A 21137-nucleotide genomic window follows, 5' to 3' on the forward strand; every position below is an offset into this window, starting at 1 on the left:
GCGCAGGTCATAGGCCTTTATTAGCAAGTGATGTATTGCGCCTGCTCATCACACATTCCAGAGACTTCTTTCCTTTTGATCTTTGTTCGTCTGCCGAAGAAGGTGGACAACATTTGTTCTTGCCAAAATGTAACAATTAGATAGATTTGTTTATTTTCTTATTTCTTATTTTTATATTAAAGTTTGTTTTCATTAGAACATGTTCTCGGGTTTTTTTAATTTTTCGCTTCTTGAGGATATGCTGTTTGGAAAAGCCGTCGATTTCTAGACCTCATTAGCTCAGGGTGAAAAATTTCCCCTGACAAATATAAATGAAACCCACCTTGCCCAGGATGGGTGGACAATGAGCACTGGGTGGCCTGGGAGGAAGAACTAAAGGGTTTTTTATTATACTGCGGTTCGCGGCAAAACCTCAGAGCCGGCTTTTCTTCTTCTGTGCCTGTATGGATCTCTCAGTAAATTTTTACTCTTGGTAATAAAAATATATATGTCCCAGTAGTTTCTTTTGCCATACAGGCCAAGGGAACAGTTGTCACTGTAGCTCTTTCCCCTGAGCCAAAGAAATCCCTGCTCTGCTCCTTTCATTACTTTGGATCGCTTTTGGAGGGATTTCTTAACGCCTTCGGGGGGCGGGGGGAAGAACCAAGGTCCACTTGCTCCAAATAAAGGTGACTGCCAATGAACGTCACTAAATGCCGGGTTATGCAAGAAGAGCCTGCAAAATAGACCGCCAGGTTGGAATCCATTCCAGCTGAAAGATCAAGAGACAAAATTGATGTCACTGCTCTCAACCGGCCTTATAGGATTTGTGAAAAACCCGCGACAACAGCAGTTCAGGCAATTTAGAGCATTGGCAAATGGGGCTTGGCACGGAATGCCCCTTGCCCCACCGCGAAGAGCCACGGTGTTGACACGTGCTTTATGTACAAGTGAAGGATGTGGCCTTGGCAATGAAGCCCAATTATTGTTGAACCTTGGGAGAGAGAGAATAAGGATACGCTTCTCTTCATGGAAGGGGATATTGCTTGCAAGAGCCAAGACAAACAGCGGGTCTGTTTCCAAGCCATCTTCTCTTGTTGATTTAATGGTATAAATGTGCGTAGGACAGTTCTCCAGGTCTACAGCACAAGCTACACCTCTCCGTGAGCAGGAAGCACCAGAGTGCCAAATGGGGCCTTTACGAAGAGGAAGCTTGATAGGGCAGGTATGTGATTTATTTTTATTTTTTGCCCCCCAAATACCAAAATGAGAGTAGAATCATCTAAATTGCTGCAACAGGTATAGGATGCAACAAAGAAAGATGGTATGGTTCTTAGATACAGGTACTATCCTGTGCATGCCAGCATAAGGATAATCCCCATGGGTTTTCAGTGGGAGATTTCTAACAACTGTGCATAGAATCAGGTTCTAAGAGGTTTGGTTTAACCAGAAATGTTCCAAGCAAAAGAGAATTTACAATGGCAAAGGTTTATGAATGGTGGTAGTTAAATTCAACGATATAAAAAGGTACAACAAAATGAAATTCCATCTTGGATTCAAGTAAGACTTTTAAATCAAGGATGTAACTTTTGAATATACGATATCAATCTTGACTCTTGATGATTATATGGATAGTTCATGTAGTTTTCTTGGCAACATTTCAGGAGCTTTCATTGGAGAGTGTATGGACTGACTCCCAAATCACCCAACTGTTTTTTGAGTGTAAAGGGGAGTCTTTTTATAGGTATAATGTACACTGAAGATGACATTTAATTGTGTTGTACCATGTGCAATGACAATAAAGTAAAGTAAGTAAGTAAAACTCAGTCTTTCCTAGATCAGTGCACTTAACCATAATACCAAACCACACTTCTACACAATTCCTAATTTAGGCACTTTCCATATATGTGAACTTTCAATTCCTCGAATTCCTTACCAGACAGGTTTAATCCAGCATAGCTGTTTAAGGATGAGCAAAGTTTGGCTGGGCTGTGAATGTAATTAAACCTCAAATATAGTTATTCAAAACTCAAGTCTCCAAGGGTAATGATTACAATACGATTATGGCTGAAACTTCATTTAAGGGGAATTGAAATAGGTAGGCTCAGAAACTGTTTCCTGGCAAAGGTTAATTTTAAGAGGCGAGAGAGGTAGCATAATATATTTAAGAGGGATGACCACCGTCCTATAGGAATACTGGGTGGGCTGGAAGAACAGGTAATACAGAGGACACCTGCTTTGCACCTAGGAAATCCCAGGTTTGATGCTCAAGAAACTCCTCCCACAAATCCTGGAGAGCTGGTGACAATGTAAATACTGGAATTGGCAGTTCCCTCTGTTGGAAGATAAGCAGGCAATTCAATTCATAGTGGCAGAAAAACCCACACCAGTTTGGTGCTGTTGTAAAGGAATAGAAACCAGAATAGGTGTCAGGTTGGAGGGTAGAAGGTTTTCAGCAGAGAGCATGAAAGGAGTAAACGAAACAAAGCCTCAAAGGTAGGAAGGGTGGGTTAAGATCTGGAGTAAAAGCACATTAAGAGCTTCATGAGTGTTGTTTATGGAGTGTTTAACTTGGTTCCTTAAATTAACACATTTCCAGGATCTGTCCCATAAACTAGCAGGGAGCTGAGCGAGCTGGGAAAATATCTACAGACCCCTCACATCCTCGACATAAATTGTTTCAACTTCTGCCCTCAAAACGACACTATAAGGCACTGCACACCAGAACAACTAGACACAAGGACAGTTTCCCCCCAAATGCCATCACTCTGCTTAACAACTAATTTCCACAACACTGTCAAATAATTTACTAAAACTATTACTATTCTTCTTCTCTTCCTTCCTAGTATTTATCTCTTCCCACTTATGTCTATAACCATGTTGCTTGTATCTTAACAAGTTATATTGTTTTTTTTGTTTACTATTACCATTTGATAGCTTATTAGTAACCTTGACTATCACTAAGTGTTGTATCTTTTTATTTGTGATGAATGTATTTTATTCTCCTTATGTACACTGAGAGCATCTGCACCAAAGACAAATTCCTTGGTGTCCAATCACACTTGGCCAATAAAGAATTTTATTCTATTCTATTCTGTTAAGCCACAAAAAACATAAATGTAGCAGCTCACGAAATTGCCACTGCTAGATTTGCAACTGGCCTGATTAAAGATGCTGCGTCCACACAACCAACACTTGTTATTCTTGCTGAGTCTTGAGCACTTCCAGTCGCTTTCCAGTTTCTCTTCCTCTCTTTCATCTCTCCTGCAAAAACAAACAAACAAACCATACACACCATATGCTTAGAAAGCAAACCTGTCTTTTCTCATCTCAGGCTGCCTGGGGCTTCTTTAGGTGCACTTTGCACACTCTCAGAGGAACTGATGTTTCAAAATGCAGTGCATTCAAATGGCTGAGCAGGCTTTCCCCCCCACCCCCACCCCAAATGTAACCTCCTGATAAAATCTACTGTTTAACCCAGGGGTGTCCAAACTTGGGAACTTTAAGACTTGTGGACTTCAACTCCCAGAATTCCCCAGCCAGCCATGCTGGCTGGGGAATTCTGGGAGTTGAAGTCCACAAGTCTTAAAGTTCCCAAGTTTGGACACCCCTGGTTTAACCTGTCCTGTAAAAAATGCAATCTTTAAGCAGGCCTAGAAATTTGAGATCCTTATGTGAGATGTATAAAAGTGAAATGCCCCTAAAGAGGCCATGAGTTTCCCCATTTAAACACTATTATAAAGCGCTATGTTTACCTTTAGAGAAACTCCTAGTAGCATTGGTTATCTTTCATTTGACCTACTATGGCTAGAATAAGCAGAAACTGCCATGTTTACTACTCTGCATGACCCATTTTGAATAGAGAGGCTGAATATGCTGCTTGATCACCTGTCAGAAATGGTGTAGGGTCTCCTGCTTGGAGGGGGGGGTGGATTAGATGACCTGCAAGGTCCGTTAATCAAACACCGCCTATTGCACAGGCTGCAGCTGAACCTCACCAACAGCGCATCTGCCGCACGCATTTCCCTTCCTCTCCTCTTTGTAACAGGCAGGCATTAGATAGGTGAAGCTTGCCCACCTCCACTGCACAGAGGGAAGCTTGGGTGACTGAAGCCCCCTGAGGCTTGGATTACATATCGCCTCACGTCTCAAAAGGTGCTCTTTTAAAAAAAATTGAGACAACTAGGACCTTGGATGATAAGAATCTCCAAAGACATGGTTGCAGGAACTGGGTATGTCTAGTTTGATTAAAAGAAGGACTAGGGGAGACAGGATAGCAGTCTTCCAATATCTCAGGGGTTGCCACAAAGAAGAGGGAGTCAAACTATTCTCCAAGGCACCTGAGGGCAAAACAAGAAGCAATGGGTGAAAACTAATCAAGGAGAGAAGCAACTTAGAACTGAAGAGAAACTTCAGGGGGTTGGAGTAGAAGACCTCCAAGGTCCCTTCCAACACTGTTATTCTAAATTATGTGACAAGTCCCATAACTCTTGCTCGCTGGGGGTGATGGGACTCATAGGAGAGAGAGAGAGAGAGAGAGAGAGAGAGAGAGAGAGAGAGAGAGAGAGAGAGAGAGAGAGAGAATGAGAGAATCCGCCCAAGCCCTATCACGTGATTCTCCTCCTCCTAGAGCGAGAGGACGCGGCGCGATGGTGGCGCTGAAGCGGGGGCTTCCGCGGCTGGTGGCTTCGCTGCGGCCGGTGAGCGAGCCTAAAGGCAAGCGGGCGCGGCTCCTCCCGGGCCTCCTTGCGTGGTGGCAGCCTCGGGCGCTGCCGTGGCTGGGAAGGGGGCTCCATGTGGGGCTTGCACCTTGGGGCGGCTTTCCCGCGCGCTGGGGACTACAGCTTCCAGCAACCCTGGCGCAGAGGGTGAATGGCAGAGGATTCTGGGAGTTGCAGTTCGCAAAGAAGAATCATCACCTGGAGGGCAGTCTCTCCTTGCCTGGGTTTCTTAGCTTGCAAAGCATTCGCTTTAGATCAGGGGTCCCCAAACTTGGCCACTTTAAGACTTGTGGACTTCAATTCCCAGAATTCTGGGAGTTGAAGTCCACAAGTCTTAAAGTAGCCAAGTTTGAAGACCTCTGCTTTAGATACGGACTTAAGGTTTACCGTGGGCTGTTGGGTTTGTGTCTGTTGATTTATTTGTGTTGGGAGAACTCCCACCTGCTTGATTCCTTTGCCAATGCAAAATATTTGGAAAAACTCCTAAGCTTCGCCTGAGCCAGAGGGGGTTTGTGTTGTTTGCACTTCGGGATCAGAACAAGTTGGGTCGTGACGTGGGTTTCTGCATGCCCTGAAGTGTTCTGAGATGTTTGGGATAGAAGTCAGCCTGCTCAATAACAGCATGGGTAGAACATGTGCCCCTCTCATGGGTGTGCATGTGTGAGTTATGCCTGGAGCAGGGAGCTGCGGTTGCGGCTTTGAGCCTTTGACTTTGGCTGGGAGTACTGGGGAAAGAGGTGAATTCCACATGCACAACTGTGATGTGTGGCTGCAACATGGACAGGATAAGAATCTTTAACTTTTCCAAGGACTTATGATTGCACTCATAATGACTGCTCTTTAGAAGGCCAGATCCTGCAGAGGAAACTCAAAGACTTTGGCCACCTAATGAGAAGGAAGAAGGACTCCCTGGAGAAGAGCCTCATGCTGGGAAAGATTGAGGGCAAAAGAAGAAGGGGATGACAGAGAATAAGGTGGCTGGATGGAGTCACCAAAGCAGTTGGCGTGAGCTTAAATGGACTCCGGAGGATGGTAGAAGACAGGAAGGCCTGGAGGAACATGGTCCATGGGGTTGCGATGGGTCGGACACGACTTCGCAACTAACAACAATAACATGACACACTCCAATTTATTTAGTGGCTAGGTTTTTTTGGAGTTGGGGCAGGTCATTCTTATCCTAAGCTAAGTATGGTCCACTTTTTACTTTGTGGAGCTGTGATGATGATGATGATGATGATGGAGCTGTGATGATGATGATGATGATGATGATGATGATGATTATTATTATTATTATTATACAATTGTATCACAGCGGCCAGTTGTTTCGCTGGATTTTATATAATAATAATAATAATCGTCATCATCATCATCATCATCATCATCATCACAGCTCCACAAAGTAAAAAGTGGACCATACGCTGCTGCTGCTTCTTCTTCTCCTTCTTCTCCTTCTTCTCCTTCTTCTTCTTCTTCTTATTATTATTATTGTTATTAATAATAATAATAATAATAATAATAATAATAATAATAATAATAATAATAATAATAATAATAATAATAATAATAATAATAATAATAATAATAATATTAGTATTATTATTATTATTTTGAAAAGGAAAGAAATAGGTCAGATGATGTAGCCTATGCATCCTCGACATGGCCACCATTGTACCCAAAATTTCTGTTGCTAAGCAAGACAGTGGAGTTTTGCCCCATTTCATGACCTTTGCCACAGATGTTAAGTGAATGATTGCAGTTGTCAATAACATATTTGCTAAGTGAATCCAGGTTCCCGACTGACTTTGCTTGTCAGAAGGTTGCAAAAGGTGACCATATGACCCTGGGATACTGCAACAGTCATAAATATGAGTCAGTTGCCAAATGTCTGAATTTTCAACATGTGACCATTGGGATGCTGCAGTAGTTATAGGTGTCAAAAACAGTCGTCACTTTTTTCAGTGCTGTTTTAACTTTCAACAGTCACTAAATCAATTGTAAGTCGAGAATTACCTGTATATGCAGGGTTAGGACTTTCTGCTAGGACTCTTATGTGGGTGGGGATGATGATTTAAATATTCATGCTTCAGTAGCACTCAAACCTTTGAGCCTCATTCTCCAAATTACTTATACTGCTTCAAGGGCATTCCCAGGTTGCCTCTCCAATGCCTGTTTACATTCATGAACAAACAACCTGGGAAAAGCTTTGCAACAGCCAGATTCAGCTTTCTGGCAGGCATGGCGGCCTCAGTGCTTTGTGGAGGTGTGCATTGATTGTGCCCATAAGCTTCATGAAGTTTTTTGTATGCTTTGTGCAGCCTTAAATCTCATGTCTTTCATACCTGAAAATATGCAGAAACGTAGCCAGTTTTTAATTCGCAGGGAAGGGTTCAGAGGCCACTAAATTGAGGCTCGGGAGCCAAAGATAGCTATGGAGCCTTAGATTACACACTCCTGTCTTAAACGAAGAAAGCATCCTATAATATATTTATGATTGATCTTAAAAATGCACATCAGAAGATGTGAAGTAGCCAGAAAGGATAGCTGAAAAAAGTTGACATATAGGCAGATTTCTTAACTACCACCAATTTTACAATGAACTTTTGACTCTGAGGTTTCCTGCAGCATAGCTTTAGTTCCCTGGAACACAGTGGTTTTCAAAAACAGATGTTTGAAAACAACAGCCGTATTCTGCACTGAAGAAGTGTGTATAATATCCGCATGCAGGAATGTCTTACGACAGTGGTGAATTACACCCCAAATGAAGCAATATAAAAGGAGAAACCAAGTCAAATCACAGTACAGTAATAAGAAGCAAGACAGGAGTTTCCTGCTGAGAGCCATCCTAAGGGAGGTAGGAAGCTACCTGATTTGGGATCCTCTAGTTCAACTTTGCCTGAAATCTGAGGCAGTGATGGTCCATGATTTCTAAAAGCTCTTTCCCAGCCCTGTCTGGATGTGCCAAGACTGCCTCGGGGACCTGGTGCTTCAGAATGGATTCTCTATCGCTGTGCCAAGGCACTTTTTATTTTCCAAACGTGAGACTTGGACTCGCCAGTGCTACTCAATTGAGCATCTGTAATTGGATGCCAACTCTGTACAATCGTTTTGCAAACAAAATTCATTGGAATGGATGCGGTATTCCTAAAGGTTAGTGATGAAATAGTCTTAGCTGCTTTGGACTTTGTTGGGAGGGCAAGGTATTTTTTTTTTAATACAGGAACAGAAGTAAATTGAAAAAAAATTGCTTGAAATTATAAGTGCCAGCCTTGTGCAGCTAATCCAGGGGTGTCCAAACTTGGGAACTTTAAGACTTGTGGACTTCAACTCCCAGAATTCCCCAGCCAGCCATGCTTGAAGTCCACAAGTCTTAAAGTTCCCAAGTTTGGACACCCCTGAGCTAATCAGATCTTCCTGGGCCTGATGTTTTCTAAGGACAAACTGCAATCCCATGATTCTCAAGGAGTTATAATCAGACGTATCTGGAGTCTGAAATGTTAAAGAATATTAACGTAACTATTGCTAACAAAATTGCATCTCATGCAGAATTACAAAATAATTTTTCTTCTTAACATTTGATATCCTCGGGATGCTAGATGGTCTACTGAATTGGCATTCTTTTCTTTCCCTTGTTTTACAGCTCAGTTTATCAGCAGCTGGAACATTTCCCAAGCATGTGAAAATAGTTGAGGTTGGTCCACGGGATGGTTTGCAGAATGAAAAGGCAAGTGACCTCTGCTAAGCTGTGTTTGGGCTGTGGCTGAAGTCTGAAATAAGTGGCTTTGGTGGTTTTATGCTTGTGAAATGGATGTTTTGACATCAGTGCTGTTTTGATTCTTCTCCTAGGTAAAGTGTTGGCATAGCTTAAAAATTCAACCTCAATCTATGTTCCCAAAATTCCTGTCAGTTTAATTACTTGAAATATGCTGGATTGTGCCAGTAAATCAATGTTTATCAAAAATACCCATTTGGGAGAGTGGGTTTGGACTTATGACCATGTGATTTGCTTAATAATTGCCCTAGAAATGCCAAAAAAAATCAGGTCCAGCCACACAGTGTTCTAACTTATGACTGCAATGACTTATGACTGAAATTCGGGTGCCAATTGTGGTTATAAATTGAATACTGGTTGTAAGCAATGAGGTTGTTAAGTGAGTTTACACATGACTATGCCTTGATTTAAAAGGGATGCAGTGGCTAAGAAGCTGAGCTTGACAATCAGAAAGATCGGCAGTTCAACAGTTCAAATCCCTAGCACCGCGTAACAGAGTGAATTCCTGTTACTTGTCCCAGCTTCTGCCAACGTAGCAGTTCGAAAGCATATAAAAATGCAAGTAGAAAAATAGGAACCACCTTTGGTGGGAAGGTATCAGCGTTTGGCGTTTAGTCATGCCGGCCACATGACCACAGTGACGTCTTCGGACAGCGCTGGCTCTTCGGCTTTGAAATGGAGATGAGCACCTCCCTCTAGAGTCAGGAACGACTAGCACATATGTGCAAGGGGAACCTTTACCTTGACCTATGCCTGATTTTACAACCACTTTTGTTGCGGTTGTTAATTAAATCTGGCTTCGCCCATTGACTTTGTTTTTGGAAGCCAACTGGGAAGTAAATGGTGATCACATGAGCCTTTGTGAATGCACGCCAGTTGCCAAGCACTCAAACTGTAATCATGGGGATGCTGCTATGGTTATAAATACTAAGACCCGTCCTAAGTCCCTAATTTCAGCACTGTTCTAACTTTGCACAGTTGCTAATTGAGCAGTCGTATGTCGGGGACTTACCTGCCTGCAGAATCACAAGGAGGGAGCTTTCTTGCAATGGTCAGTCTCAAAGTCTGGCTGGCATTGGCAAACCTGAGAAAAGGAAGCATTTACAAATCTTAGTGATGTCACAACGTCAACAAAATTAAATCCGGCAAATGTGTTTCTGTTTATTATAATATGAATGTTGTTTCTGTGTTCCTGCTCGTTTGTGGGCTCATTTTAAAAATCCACAGTTGGGAAGATACAAAGGACAAAAAAACAGAAAGGGTTATAGAATGTAGTGATTCCGCCACAACTAAATGTCGAGAAGGAAATAAGACAGCCTTATTTTCTTTTGACACCCCCCTCAAAATAAGCCCTCGGCCTTATTTTCATGGAGGTCTTATTATTTTTGAGGTGCAGAAGGCGGCGAGCGTGGTCACCTCGTGGCTGCTGCTGTCTTGCAGTATTTTGGGGGGAAGGGCTTATTTTAGTGCATGCACTCAAAAGCCTGATTGGGCTTATTATTTGAGGAGGGCTTACTTTGGGGAAAATAGGGTATGGAATTGCTGTTAAAGGGAAAATCTCACTCTCTCTCTCTCTCTCTCTCTCTCTCTCTCTCTCTCTTCAGAATATTGTTCCCACCCAGGTGAAAATTGATTTAATCAACATGCTGTCAGAGACGGGTCTCTCGGTTATAGAAGCCACCAGTTTTGTTTCTCCAAAATGGGTACCTCAGGTCAGTTATGGAAAAGGCCGTAAAGGAGTTGGCTACAGAAGCTACAGTTACTTTGCTCCTTTGCAAGATCTAGTTGGATCGATATAGGGTTTCCTGCCTAGGCAGGGGGTTGGACTAGAAGACCTCCAAGGTCCCTTCCAACTCTGCTATTGTATTGTATTGTATAATTGTATAGTTCGGCTTCTTCGACATACCTTAATTAAAGCACAGTCTTTGGCTTAGTCTTTGGTATAAATGAACGTCTCAGCTTGGTTTCCTTCATAAGGAGAGGCACAATTTATGTTTTTCCAGCTAATCGCCGTAAATGCTGAATCAAAGAGCTTGGAGGTATTCTACACCAGGAGTGTCCAACCTTAGCAACTTTTAAGACTCGTGGACTTCAACTCCCAGAATTCTGGGAACTGAAGTCCACAAGTCTTAAAGTTGCCAAGGTTGGACGTTCCTGTTCTCCTTTTACAAAGGGTGACTAGTCACCTCATTTAGGCAACAAAAATGAAATGCACAGGTACAGTATAGATGGTACCTTGCTCAATAGTAGTAACTGTGAAAGGGGTCTTGGAGTCCTAGTGGACAACCATTTAAATAGGAGCCAGCCGTGTGCAGCAGCTGCCAAAAAAGCCAACATAGTCCTAGGTTGCATCAACAGAGGGATAGAATCAAGATCACGTGAAGTGTTAATACCACTTTATAAGGCCTTGGTAAGGCCACACTTGGAATATTGCATCCAGGTTTGGTCGCCACGATGTAGAAAAGATGGGGAGACTCTAGAAAGAGTGCAGAGAAGAACAACAAAGATGATTAGGGGACTGGAGACTAAAACATATGAAGAACGGTTGCAGGAACTAGGTATGTCTAGCTTAAGAGAAAGAAGGACTAGGGGAGACATGATAGCAGTGTTCCAATATCTCAGGGGCTGCCACAAAGAAGAGGGAGTCAAACTATTCTCCAAGGCACCTGAGGGTAGAACAAGAAGCAATGGGTGGAAACTAATCAAGGAGAGAAGCAATCTAGAACTGAGGAGAAATTTCCTGACAGAACAATTAATCAGTGAAACGACTTGCCTACAGAAGTTGTGAATACTCCAACACTGGAAGTTTTTAAGAAGAGATTGGATAACCATTTGTCTGAAGTGCTGTAGGGTTTCCTGCCTGAGCAGGGGGTTGGACTAGAAGACCTCCAAGGCCTCTTCCAACTGTCATTGTGGAGGAGCATTAGATTAGAAGAAGCTAAAACAGGGGTCACCAATCTTTCGGACCTCAGGGAACACTAAATTCATAATTTTAAAACCCACGGACCTCTAATATGATCTGCCTAATGACTGGCTAGGTTGTTATTCTCTTCTAGTACCGCATGTGGCGGGATTATTGCTGAGGAATTTAAACCTGTTCTTCCTTTTGGTACTTAGATGGCTGACCACACAGAAGTTATGCAAGGCATCAGGAAGGTCTCTGGGGTCAGCTACCCCGTTCTGACGCCGAACCTCAAGGGATTTGAAGCAGCGGTAAGAGAAATCTGCAGTCGAAAAGCTCCTAGGTCAGGGGTGTCCAAACTTGGCAACTTTAAGACTTGTGGACTTCAACTCCCAGAATTCTGTGGACACCACTGTCCTAGGTCCTTGCGCTAGTAGGGACGGTACTAATGAGTGGAGCTATAAGACCTTTTGCACTCTTCTCTCACAGTGCTCTTCGATAGGCACAGGAAGTCCTCAGTTAACGACCATAAGGGAGCCTGCCCATTGCGGTCATAAGTGGTGACAATCTTGCCATCTTTTTTCTGGTGGTTGTTAAGCAAATCCATGGTTTGCTACGGGCCAGATTTACTGAACATCGGAAGTAAAAGTGGCGGTTTTCAACAAAACTGTCTTAAATTGAGGTCACATAAACACAGGTCCCTGCTAATAGCTGTAAATATGGCCTGGTTGCTAAGCACACCCAAAGTGTGGTTATGTGACAATGGGGGATCCCCTCCTTATCCTCCCCTCCCATCAGAACTTTGAATCCAGGTCGCAAGCACCTCCCAGTTAGGTCCATCAGAAGTTCAAATGGTCACCAAGCAACCAGTCATAAGTCGAGGAATATCTATCTATCTTCTCTGTCTGGGATTGAAAAAGCAGATCCAATAAAAGCAATAGGAAGGCAATGCAGAATAGAGAATTATAAAAGCTAAACAGGAAAGCCGATACAGAAGGCTGTATAATTACTTTATATTGTTATGTGTGTTTTGTGTTTTGTTTGTTCTTGTGGAGGTTTTCTTTCTGTTTTTAAAGATTAAAACATTCAATAAAAAATATTTTAAAAAGAAAAAGCAGATCCATATCTTAAGCCAGGCAGATCACTAGCCTAGGCCGAACAGAAGTGCTACAGCTGGCTCTCCCATTCGTTGCTTTGGCACTGCATTTCTGGTTTCCCATCCAGAGTACTTGCTTCCCTGTGTCTTGAGGAAGTGGCTGTCTGGAACAGCTTAAAGTTTCTCAGCAAGTTGGTGGTGTGTCCTGCCAGCAGAGCTGGCAGCAGATTCGGACAGTGAGGAGGTTGGGGAGGAACCAGGGCCAGTCCTGGAGTCTGGGGAAGGCTCTGATGAGGGCTCTGCGTCGGAGGCAGAGAGGGGGCCAGGGCCGTCTGACAGTTATCAGCTGCCTTCAGAGTCAGTCATCAATGAGGCAGAGGAACAGCTGGAGCCTGTTCCCAGTGTACGCATGCACAGAGTTGCCAGATGAAGGGAACAGCTAAGGAACAAGGGTTGACTTGGGAGTAAGGCCACAGGTGGACGATGAATGGCCCCTCCCAGAGAAAAAAAAAGAGGAGCGAAAGGGGAGTGGAGTTTGCAGGAGAGACAATTAGTTCGTTTAATTGGTTCATGATTCTCGGAGACTCCTTGCCAAGTTTTGCAGATATCAGCCTGTTAGCTCTCCAAGCCAGATAAGGTCTGTGACTGTAAATCCTCCCTTGAAAGACTTTGCGGAATGTGAATGAGCAGAATTCACAGTAAATTAATAAAAGGGTTTTTTGTCGGGACAAGGAGTTTGCTTCAGGCTCTTGGGAAGCCTCAGTCAACAGTTGGCTTGGTGACCTTGGCCAGTTACACTCCCAGCCTAACTGACTCATAGGGTTATTGCTGTGGGAAAAACAGGAGGATAGGAGTATTAGGTACGTTTGTTATCTTGTGGTGGAATCTCCAGCTAGCATGGGGTGAGGGGAGTGAAGTGGGGGGCTGAGCTTAGAGTCCTTGCACAGCAGGAAGCGGTGCAGGTGTTACACCTCCGGAATCTCTGAAGCTTTATCTGACTAATCCCAATAGCATCTGGCAAGATTCCTGTAAATAGGCATTGCAACAATGAAGAAGTAACTTTGAACAGCGCAGGGAGTTGATCTGATTCCTTGTTCCTGATACTTACGAAAGCAATAAAGGTGGGATAAAAATCTAATAAGTAAATAATAGATAAACCCGTCGTGAGGGAAGGAACAACATAACAAGGGCTATGCTTTTCTGAAGAGAGAAATGTACAATATCTAACCTCTTTTTTATGTTGTTGGTAGGTGACAGCCGGAGCCAAAGAGGTGTCAATCTTCGGAGCAGCCTCCGAGCTCTTCACAAAAAAAAACATCAACTGTTCCATAGAGGAGAGTCTGCAAAGGTTTAGCGACGTTCTGCGGGCATCAAAAGAAGCCAGTATTCCAGTCCGAGGGTAAATATTAGCACCGCAGGCTGATTTGGGTGATGAACAAACATCCTTATGTGTGAGGAGGAGAAAGGAAGGCTGAGACATGGAAAGAAAGAGGGATCTAAGCCGGAGACGATCCAGCATCCTTTCCAGAAAACACAAAAATGTTTCTTTTAGCTCAGTCTTCCCCCAATCTGGCACGCTTCAAATGTGTTCAGCCTGCAACTCCCAAACTGAAAGTTCTGTTTATAGCAGCTAGTCCTCATGATAATAAAAAGTCTCCTCCTCCTCTGTAGATGTTTTTTTTTTTTTTTTTTAAAAACCTACACGACCTGGTAACTTCCCTTTGTAATACTAATTGTGGGAAGAGGTTATATTGATTCTGTCGTCGTCGTCCCCATCAAAAAAGTATTACCGTATTTTTCAGACTGTAAGACGCTCCAAAGTATAAGATGCACCTAGCTTTTGAGGAGGAAAACAAGAAAAAAAATTCTGCCTCCCAGCAATTTGCCTCCTTGCAGCAAACAGCAAGGTCAGCTTAAGCACAGCCTGATTTATTACGAGCAGCTGATTGGCGGTTGGATCGGCCGCCTGGAATTGCTCCAATCAGCTCTTCCAGGCTGCGGAGATTGCCACCCCCTATCACTGCTGCCTCATATCACCGCCTCCACACGTCCCATTTTGGGCCTCTGTGCATCCGGGCCGAGAAAGGGACAGGTGGAGGCCGAAAACAGACATGTGGAGGCCGAAAATGGGGTGCACGGAGGCGGCGATAGATGCAGCCTGGAACAGCTGATTGTAGCTATTCCGGGAGGCTGATCCAACTGCCAATTAGCTGCTCATGCTAAACTAGGCTGTGCTGAAGCTGACCAGGCTGTTTGCTGCAAGGAGGCAAATTGCTGGGAGGCAGAGGCGGAAGGGTGGGGGCTGGCGGTTGGGTGGAGTTTCGGCAACATTCACTCCATAAGACATATAGGTATTTTCAACCACCTGGGGTGGGGGGAGATGTGCGTCCTATAGTCTGAAAAAATAAGCTATGTTATGGATAGATCTCAAGGGAGGCAGGGGCTGCTAACTTTCATTAACCGGTCTCCCATGATTTTACATGACAACGTTGCATTTTCTTCCCTTCTCCATGCAGCTACGTCTCCTGCGTTCTTGGCTGCCCTTACGAAGGAAAGATTTCTCCCGCTAAAGTGGCAGAGGTGAGTTCGTGGCGTAAGCTGCTCAGGAAAGGTGTTCTTTTTTGTAAACGAAATCCTACCTTTTACAGAAAAAACCAAAGACGAGCCTTTGAGAAGAGAGTTAAATCTCGTCACACGTGTATCGTCCTATTGACTGAATGGGATTTGCCTTCTGCTCTGATGTCATTGCAAGGACACGAGAGACCATAGATTAGAGCAGTGATGGTGAAACTTTCCCTGTGGGACAATTTTGGCACGCCATAAGAAAAAGGTTCGCCATCGCTGATTACAATCTTCATGATCTCAATCGTACTTGTGCTATGGATTCCGCAAGGAAAGTTCCACCGATTTTGTTCTCGGCCTCACTTGAGAGCCTCAACCTGGGAGCCTCTAGGGCAGTGGTGGCGAACCTATGACACTCATGCCAGAGGTGGCACCCTCTCTGTGGGCACGGGTGGCGTTGCTTCAGCCCAGATCCATCATGTTTCTCCCACGGGGGGGGGGGAGGAAAAGGGGGGGGAAGAGAGGTAGGGAAAGAGAAATTATATTACGGAAGTTTTTCTTTTTGTTGCTAAATATAATATTTCAAAAGCAGAAAAAAATGAAGGGGCATAAAAGTGCATTTATCACGCTTTTCTTAGAACAATTAGTTGAATTTTGCCTTGTTTATCATTATTTTAGGTAATCAAACCTCATTATACAGGTTAAATTGCCGTGTTGGCACTTTGCAATAAGTGGGTTTGGAGTTGTAGTTTGGGCACTCGGTGCCGAAAAGGTTCACCAACGGTACTCTATGGAGATTCTCAATCATCCCCGGTCATGGTTGTCCTAAAGGTGGGCTTTTTTTTCCAAAAAGGCAACTGGACTTTATTGGAGTTTTCTTGGAAGACAGTTCACTTCTCATCCAAGAACTGAAGAAGCTTCTTGCATGAGAAGCAAAATATTTTCAAAGAAAACACCCAAGGAGGTCCAGTTGCCTTTTGGGGGGGGAAAAACACCTTTGGTTCAACCTGAAGTTCTAATATTTACCTGCCATTTGCAGCTATTATGGCAAGATAATGAGGGGAACCTGGATTGAGCACCCAAAGCAGAGCATTTCTTAGTGGCAAGGAAAAATTAACAGAGGAGGTGATGCAACAGAGTCCTTCACAGTTTCCAGGGAAAGAAAATCCTGAAGACGAATCCATCCTGATTACTACAATTGTGTGTTGAATTTTCAACCAAAGAAAAACGATAAGAAGCTACAATTTTATTTAAAAGAACCCTTTTTTTATGTGACAGGTGTCAAAGAAAATGTACGCGATGGGATGCTATGAGATTTCCCTCGGCGACACCATTGGTGTGGGGACCCCAGGGAACATGAAGGAGATGCTTTCGGCAGTGATGAGAGAGGTGCCCGTTGAAGCTCTTGCTGTCCACTGCCACGACACCTACGGACAAGCTCTTGCCAATACACTAGTAGCACTACAGGTGAGTTTTCCCCTCAGTCTTTGAAGCAACCTTTAGATGTAGTCCTTGACTTATGACTGACACAAAAAATGACGCTGTCAGGGGTGGAAAATCAGAAGTCCAAGGTTTATTGCAAGCTTATGTTCTCTACAAGAACCTGAACTACTAACAGTCAAGGGAAATTAGTGGGATATAAGAATAGAAAGGAATTCAAGTAGGGCTGGACTTAAATCTCTTGGCACAAAGGGACTCTAGAGTAATGGCGCATTTGACCCCTCGGGCCACGTCATCTCCTACAAATGCAGATTCAAAGTTCCAGCAGTTGGATCCCCTTTGCAATCATGTAACCAAACATGTAACCTGATGCTCAGATGCTCAGCAACAAAACTCCCATTTGCAGCATACCACAGTCATGAGACTGCATTGTATGATTTGTTAACAATATCTGAGCATTACGGTCATATGCCGAGGGCCACCTGTAATAAAATGAAACCAGTTTGCTCACCACTTACCTTCTCTAAATCAAATCTGAGCCTTAGGCAAGTCCTGTGAATGAGAATATCGGTAAAGAAGGCATACATACAAAAGAGAATGCAGTATTGCAGGCAAACTTTGGCCGGCTGACCGGCTCAAGGTTGACTCAGCTTTCCATCCTCCTGAGGTCAGTAAAATGAGGACCCAGATTGTGGGGGCAATGTGCTGACATTGTAAACCACCCAGAGTGTGCTTTGAAGCACTTTAGGGTGGTATATAAATCTATGTACTACTGTGTTTCCCCGAAAATAAGACAAGGTCTTATTTTCTTTGGACCTTTTGACTTTGAAGCGCTTAGCCTTATTTTCGGGGAGGTCTTATTATTTTTGAGGTGCAGGAGGCAGCGAGTGTGGTCACCTCATGGCTGCTGCTGCGTTGCAATATTTTCGGGGGGGGGGTATTTTGGAGGGAGGTCTTATTTTAGTGCATGGGCTAAGCCTGATTGGTCTTATTATCTGGGGAGGACTTACCTTCGGGGAAACAGAGTAAATAATATATATTTTTCAAAAAAAGAGAGAGTGAGAGAAGAGAAACCTTATTTGGATCTTCAAAGGCTCGCTCCGTTCCTAAGGTGTAATTTCTCACAATGGATTACACTTGCAAACCATTCTTAAAAGGCTTCTATTTCTGTTTGCAGATGGGTGTGAATGTAGTTGATTCATCGGTTGCTGGCCTTGGAGGCTGTCCTTATGCTCAGGGAGCATCAGGGAATGTGGCAACAGAAGACATGGTGTACATGCTGCACGGCCTTGGGATTCACACAGTAAGTGAGAAGCTGAGTATTGTGGCCCACCAGTGGCCAGTGAAGCTGGCAGCAGATTCAGACAGTGAGGAGGTTGGGGAGGAAGGTGGGCCAGTCCTGGAGGAAGGTTCTGATGAGGGCTCTGTGTTGGAGGCAGAGAGGGGGACAGGGCCGTCTGATACTTATCAGCTGCCTTCGGAGTCAGACATCAGTGAGGCAGAAGAACAGCTGGAGCCTGTTCTCAGTGTGCACATGAGCAGAGTTTCCAGACGATGGGAACAGCTAAAGAACAGGGGTCGACTTGGGAGTAAGGCCACAGGTGGACGGTGAACGGCCCCTCCCAGAGGAAATAAAAGAGGGAGTGGAGTTTGTAGGAGACAAATTAGTTTGCTTAATTGTTTCATGATTCTCTGAGACTCCTGGCCAAGTTTTGCAAATATTGGCCTGGCAGCCTTTTGTCTTCAAAAGATTTTGCATTTGAGTGCTTTGGATGTTTCTGCAAATAGTTCTAAGCCACATGAAACAGAATGTTGGCAAAATATTATGCAGGTAGTCCTTGACTTACAACAGTCCATTTAGTGACCATTCAAAGTTACAGTGACACTGGAAAAGTGGCGTGACCATTGTTCACACTTACAACTGTTGGAGCGCCTCTGTGGTCCGATGATCAAAATTCGGACACTCGGCAAGCGGTTCATATTTAGGATGGTTGCCATGTCCCAGGGTCATGTGACCACCTTTTGTGACATTCTGACAAAGGGAATGGGAAAGCCAACCAGATTCACTTAGCAGCTGCAGTGATTCACTTAACAACTGTGGCAAGAAAGGTCGTAAAATGGGGCAAAATTCACTGAACCGTCTTGCTCAGCAGCAGAACTTTGGGGTTCAGGCCTGTTTGGAAGTTGAGGACGACCTTTTATAGTTTTGTGGATGCAAAATAAACAGCTGCTCTTCTCCCCCCCCCCCCTCTTTTTAACCTATCAAGGGTGTGGATCTATCAAAGGTCCTTGAAGCAGGCACTTTCATCTGCAAGATGCTGAACCGGAAGACCAGTTCAAAAGTCGCACAAGCCACCTGCAAACTGTGAAGTAGACCAGTGCCTTTCCTGGACTTGCTGGGATCAAAGCCACACGACAGCCTGGAAACTGCCGCGTTAGCATTTGTCCCCCCAACTTTATTTAAGCACTATCCAATGACTCAGAATTAAAGAGAGAAGAAGATGAAACTGCTGGATTTTACACTAAGAGGAAGAAGAAGACATTCAAAGATGGTAGAACACTATATCTGCCTATCAAACAGGTTGGATGTATTTGAAGATGGATGTTGCAATTGTTTTAAGGAGAAAATGTATTGTTCTGGTCCTTATTTTTGACCCAGGCCTCTTGTGCCTGAAATCTGTTTTGTACCTAGTGCCGTTCACACTGCCCAGCACCTCCACTGTCTCTCCAGTGCTGGGATTTCTAAAGATTTTAACTGTCAGGGCAAGCTTCCCTTTTCGTAAGCTCTTGGATCATTATGATCCTTTTGAGATGCAGTGGTCCTGGGGAATTCTGGGAGTTGAAGTCCACACATCTTAAAAGTGGCCAAAGGTGAGAAACACTGGTCTAGTGGTCCTTGTCAAACATTGAAGCAAGAAAATGTACGCTGGGACTTCTCTAAAAATAAAAAATAAAATATTTTTACTCTGGATTTGAATGTTATTTGTGCCAATGTTCTGCCCAAGGCAATCAAGGATTAGTCAGAGGCAATCATGCAGGTAGTCCTCAACTTAGAACCCTTCATTTAATGACCAAAGTTAGAACGGCACTGAAAAAAGTGACTTATGACCGTTTTTCACATTTATGGCCATTGCAGCATCTCCATGGCCACGTGATCAAAATTCAGACGCTTGGCAACTGGTATGAATTTATGACCCCAGAGTCATGTGGCCACCTTTTGCGTCCTGACACAGTCAATGGGGAAGCCAGATTCACTTTACAACTAGGTTACTAAATTAACACCTGCAGTGATTCACTTAACAGCCGTGGTTCAGAGTTTCCGAGTGACAGGAACGATGTTTGCAAATGTTTCTAGCAATTTTGCGAGTGGCCTGTCCACTTGTGACCGACTGACCAAGCGCATCCTGGATTTGCTTGGCACTGATTAACTTGCTGCTGGACTTTCAACCTTGCAGTTTGGGGCTACTCCTGTCACTGAGCTTTGCACTTTAGCACTACTTTTGGGGCAGGTCTGGACTTAAATCTCTTGGCACTTGGGGGGATCGATCTTGGGGCCCAGCCCAGGTCCCACACATGAAGATAAATAAGGTCCCAGACTGAAGCTCTATGCGCCTGGGGTGCTTCTGGATATTTGACCCCCATTTCCTTCTCTGAACTGGATGTTAATCCTTAGCCCAAGGGTGTCCAACCTTGGCCATGCTGGCTGGGGAATTCTGGGAGTTTAAAGTTCACAAGTCACTGGTCAAAGTTGAACAGCCCTGACTTAGCCACTGATGGTATCACCTTTGCCCACAGCCGAAACAAGAATAAAGTGTTTTCTTCTCTTCTCCCACAGTTTTTTGCCCCAACAATTCTAAATTCCAGCCGGCTTCCCTTTTGACTTTACTTCTTGGTAGCCAACTGGGAAAGTTACAAATGGTGCTTATATATTCTTGGGATGCTGCAACTGTCATGATTGCATGCCAGTTGCCAAGAACCCAAATTTTGATCACCAGCAGGCATTAGTCACTTTTTTCAGTGCTGCTGTAACTTCGAATGGTCACTAAACAAGTCAAGAACTACCTGTCAAAAATACAGAGTTGCTATTTAAAGACATGGCCACTAGGAGGCAGTATACTCCAAAAGTTCACTGCTGATTTGAACCTATCCAAATGGTTTTAAGGGATTTAAATAACTAAACATTTAAATTAGGGCATGTTATTTCTAAAAATATTAATAATTATACTTTGTGAAGATAAAGTAATTGTTATTGCTCCTAAATACTGGCCATGTTGATATTTGAACATACTTCCAGTTTAGGGAAGGTTTGTCTAAAAGGCTAAGGAATTAAAAGGTGTGATGAAGACAACAGCTCGAGAGCCAGAATAAAGCCAGGTTTGCATCCTGGCTTGTTTTAAACATCCTTTCAGAGGCCAATTTGTAGTCCTCTAGTGTTAAGGAGAAAACACGCTTCTACAAATCCAAACAACAAGATGGGTGAAACAGCAATTAATTGTAGATAAGACTTCTCTGGAAAAGGAAATTCCCAAGTCGAGCAGTCTAAAGTCAAATCTTGAGATTTATGAATGATTACAATACCAAATAAGGGAGTGACAAAGTTGTGGTTAGTTGACAACCAGGATTGTAAATACTGTATTTTTCAGACTATTAAGACGCACCGGAGTATGA

The 21137-nt window shown here is 43.7% G+C and overlaps 1 protein-coding gene across 2 annotated transcripts; it reads left to right on the plus strand.

Annotated features, from left to right (window-relative positions):
• The first annotated feature begins 1057 nt into the window (after positions 1-1057).
• HMGCL (3-hydroxy-3-methylglutaryl-CoA lyase) lies at positions 1058-19440 on the plus strand. Of its 2 annotated transcripts, none has more exons than XM_081961985.1 (9): positions 1058-1204; positions 8338-8421; positions 10074-10181; positions 11587-11682; positions 13718-13866; positions 14984-15047; positions 16308-16496; positions 17647-17772; positions 18737-19440. In XM_081961985.1, exons 1-9 carry the CDS (start codon positions 1094-1096, stop codon positions 18836-18838), a joined length of 1029 nt encoding a protein of 342 aa, XP_081818111.1. In that variant the 5' UTR covers positions 1058-1093; the 3' UTR covers positions 18839-19440. The 2 variants fall into 2 exon arrangements, with proteins under 2 accessions (XP_081818111.1, XP_081818112.1); XM_081961986.1 differs by lacking the exon at positions 1058-1204 and adding an exon at positions 4593-4679.
• Positions 19441-21137: the final 1697 nt, after the last annotated feature.

The sequence above is a fragment of the Natrix helvetica genome (assembly GCF_964273705.1).
Source record: "Natrix helvetica genome assembly, chromosome: 9".
Classification (NCBI taxonomy): domain Eukaryota; kingdom Metazoa; phylum Chordata; class Lepidosauria; order Squamata; family Natricidae; genus Natrix; species Natrix helvetica.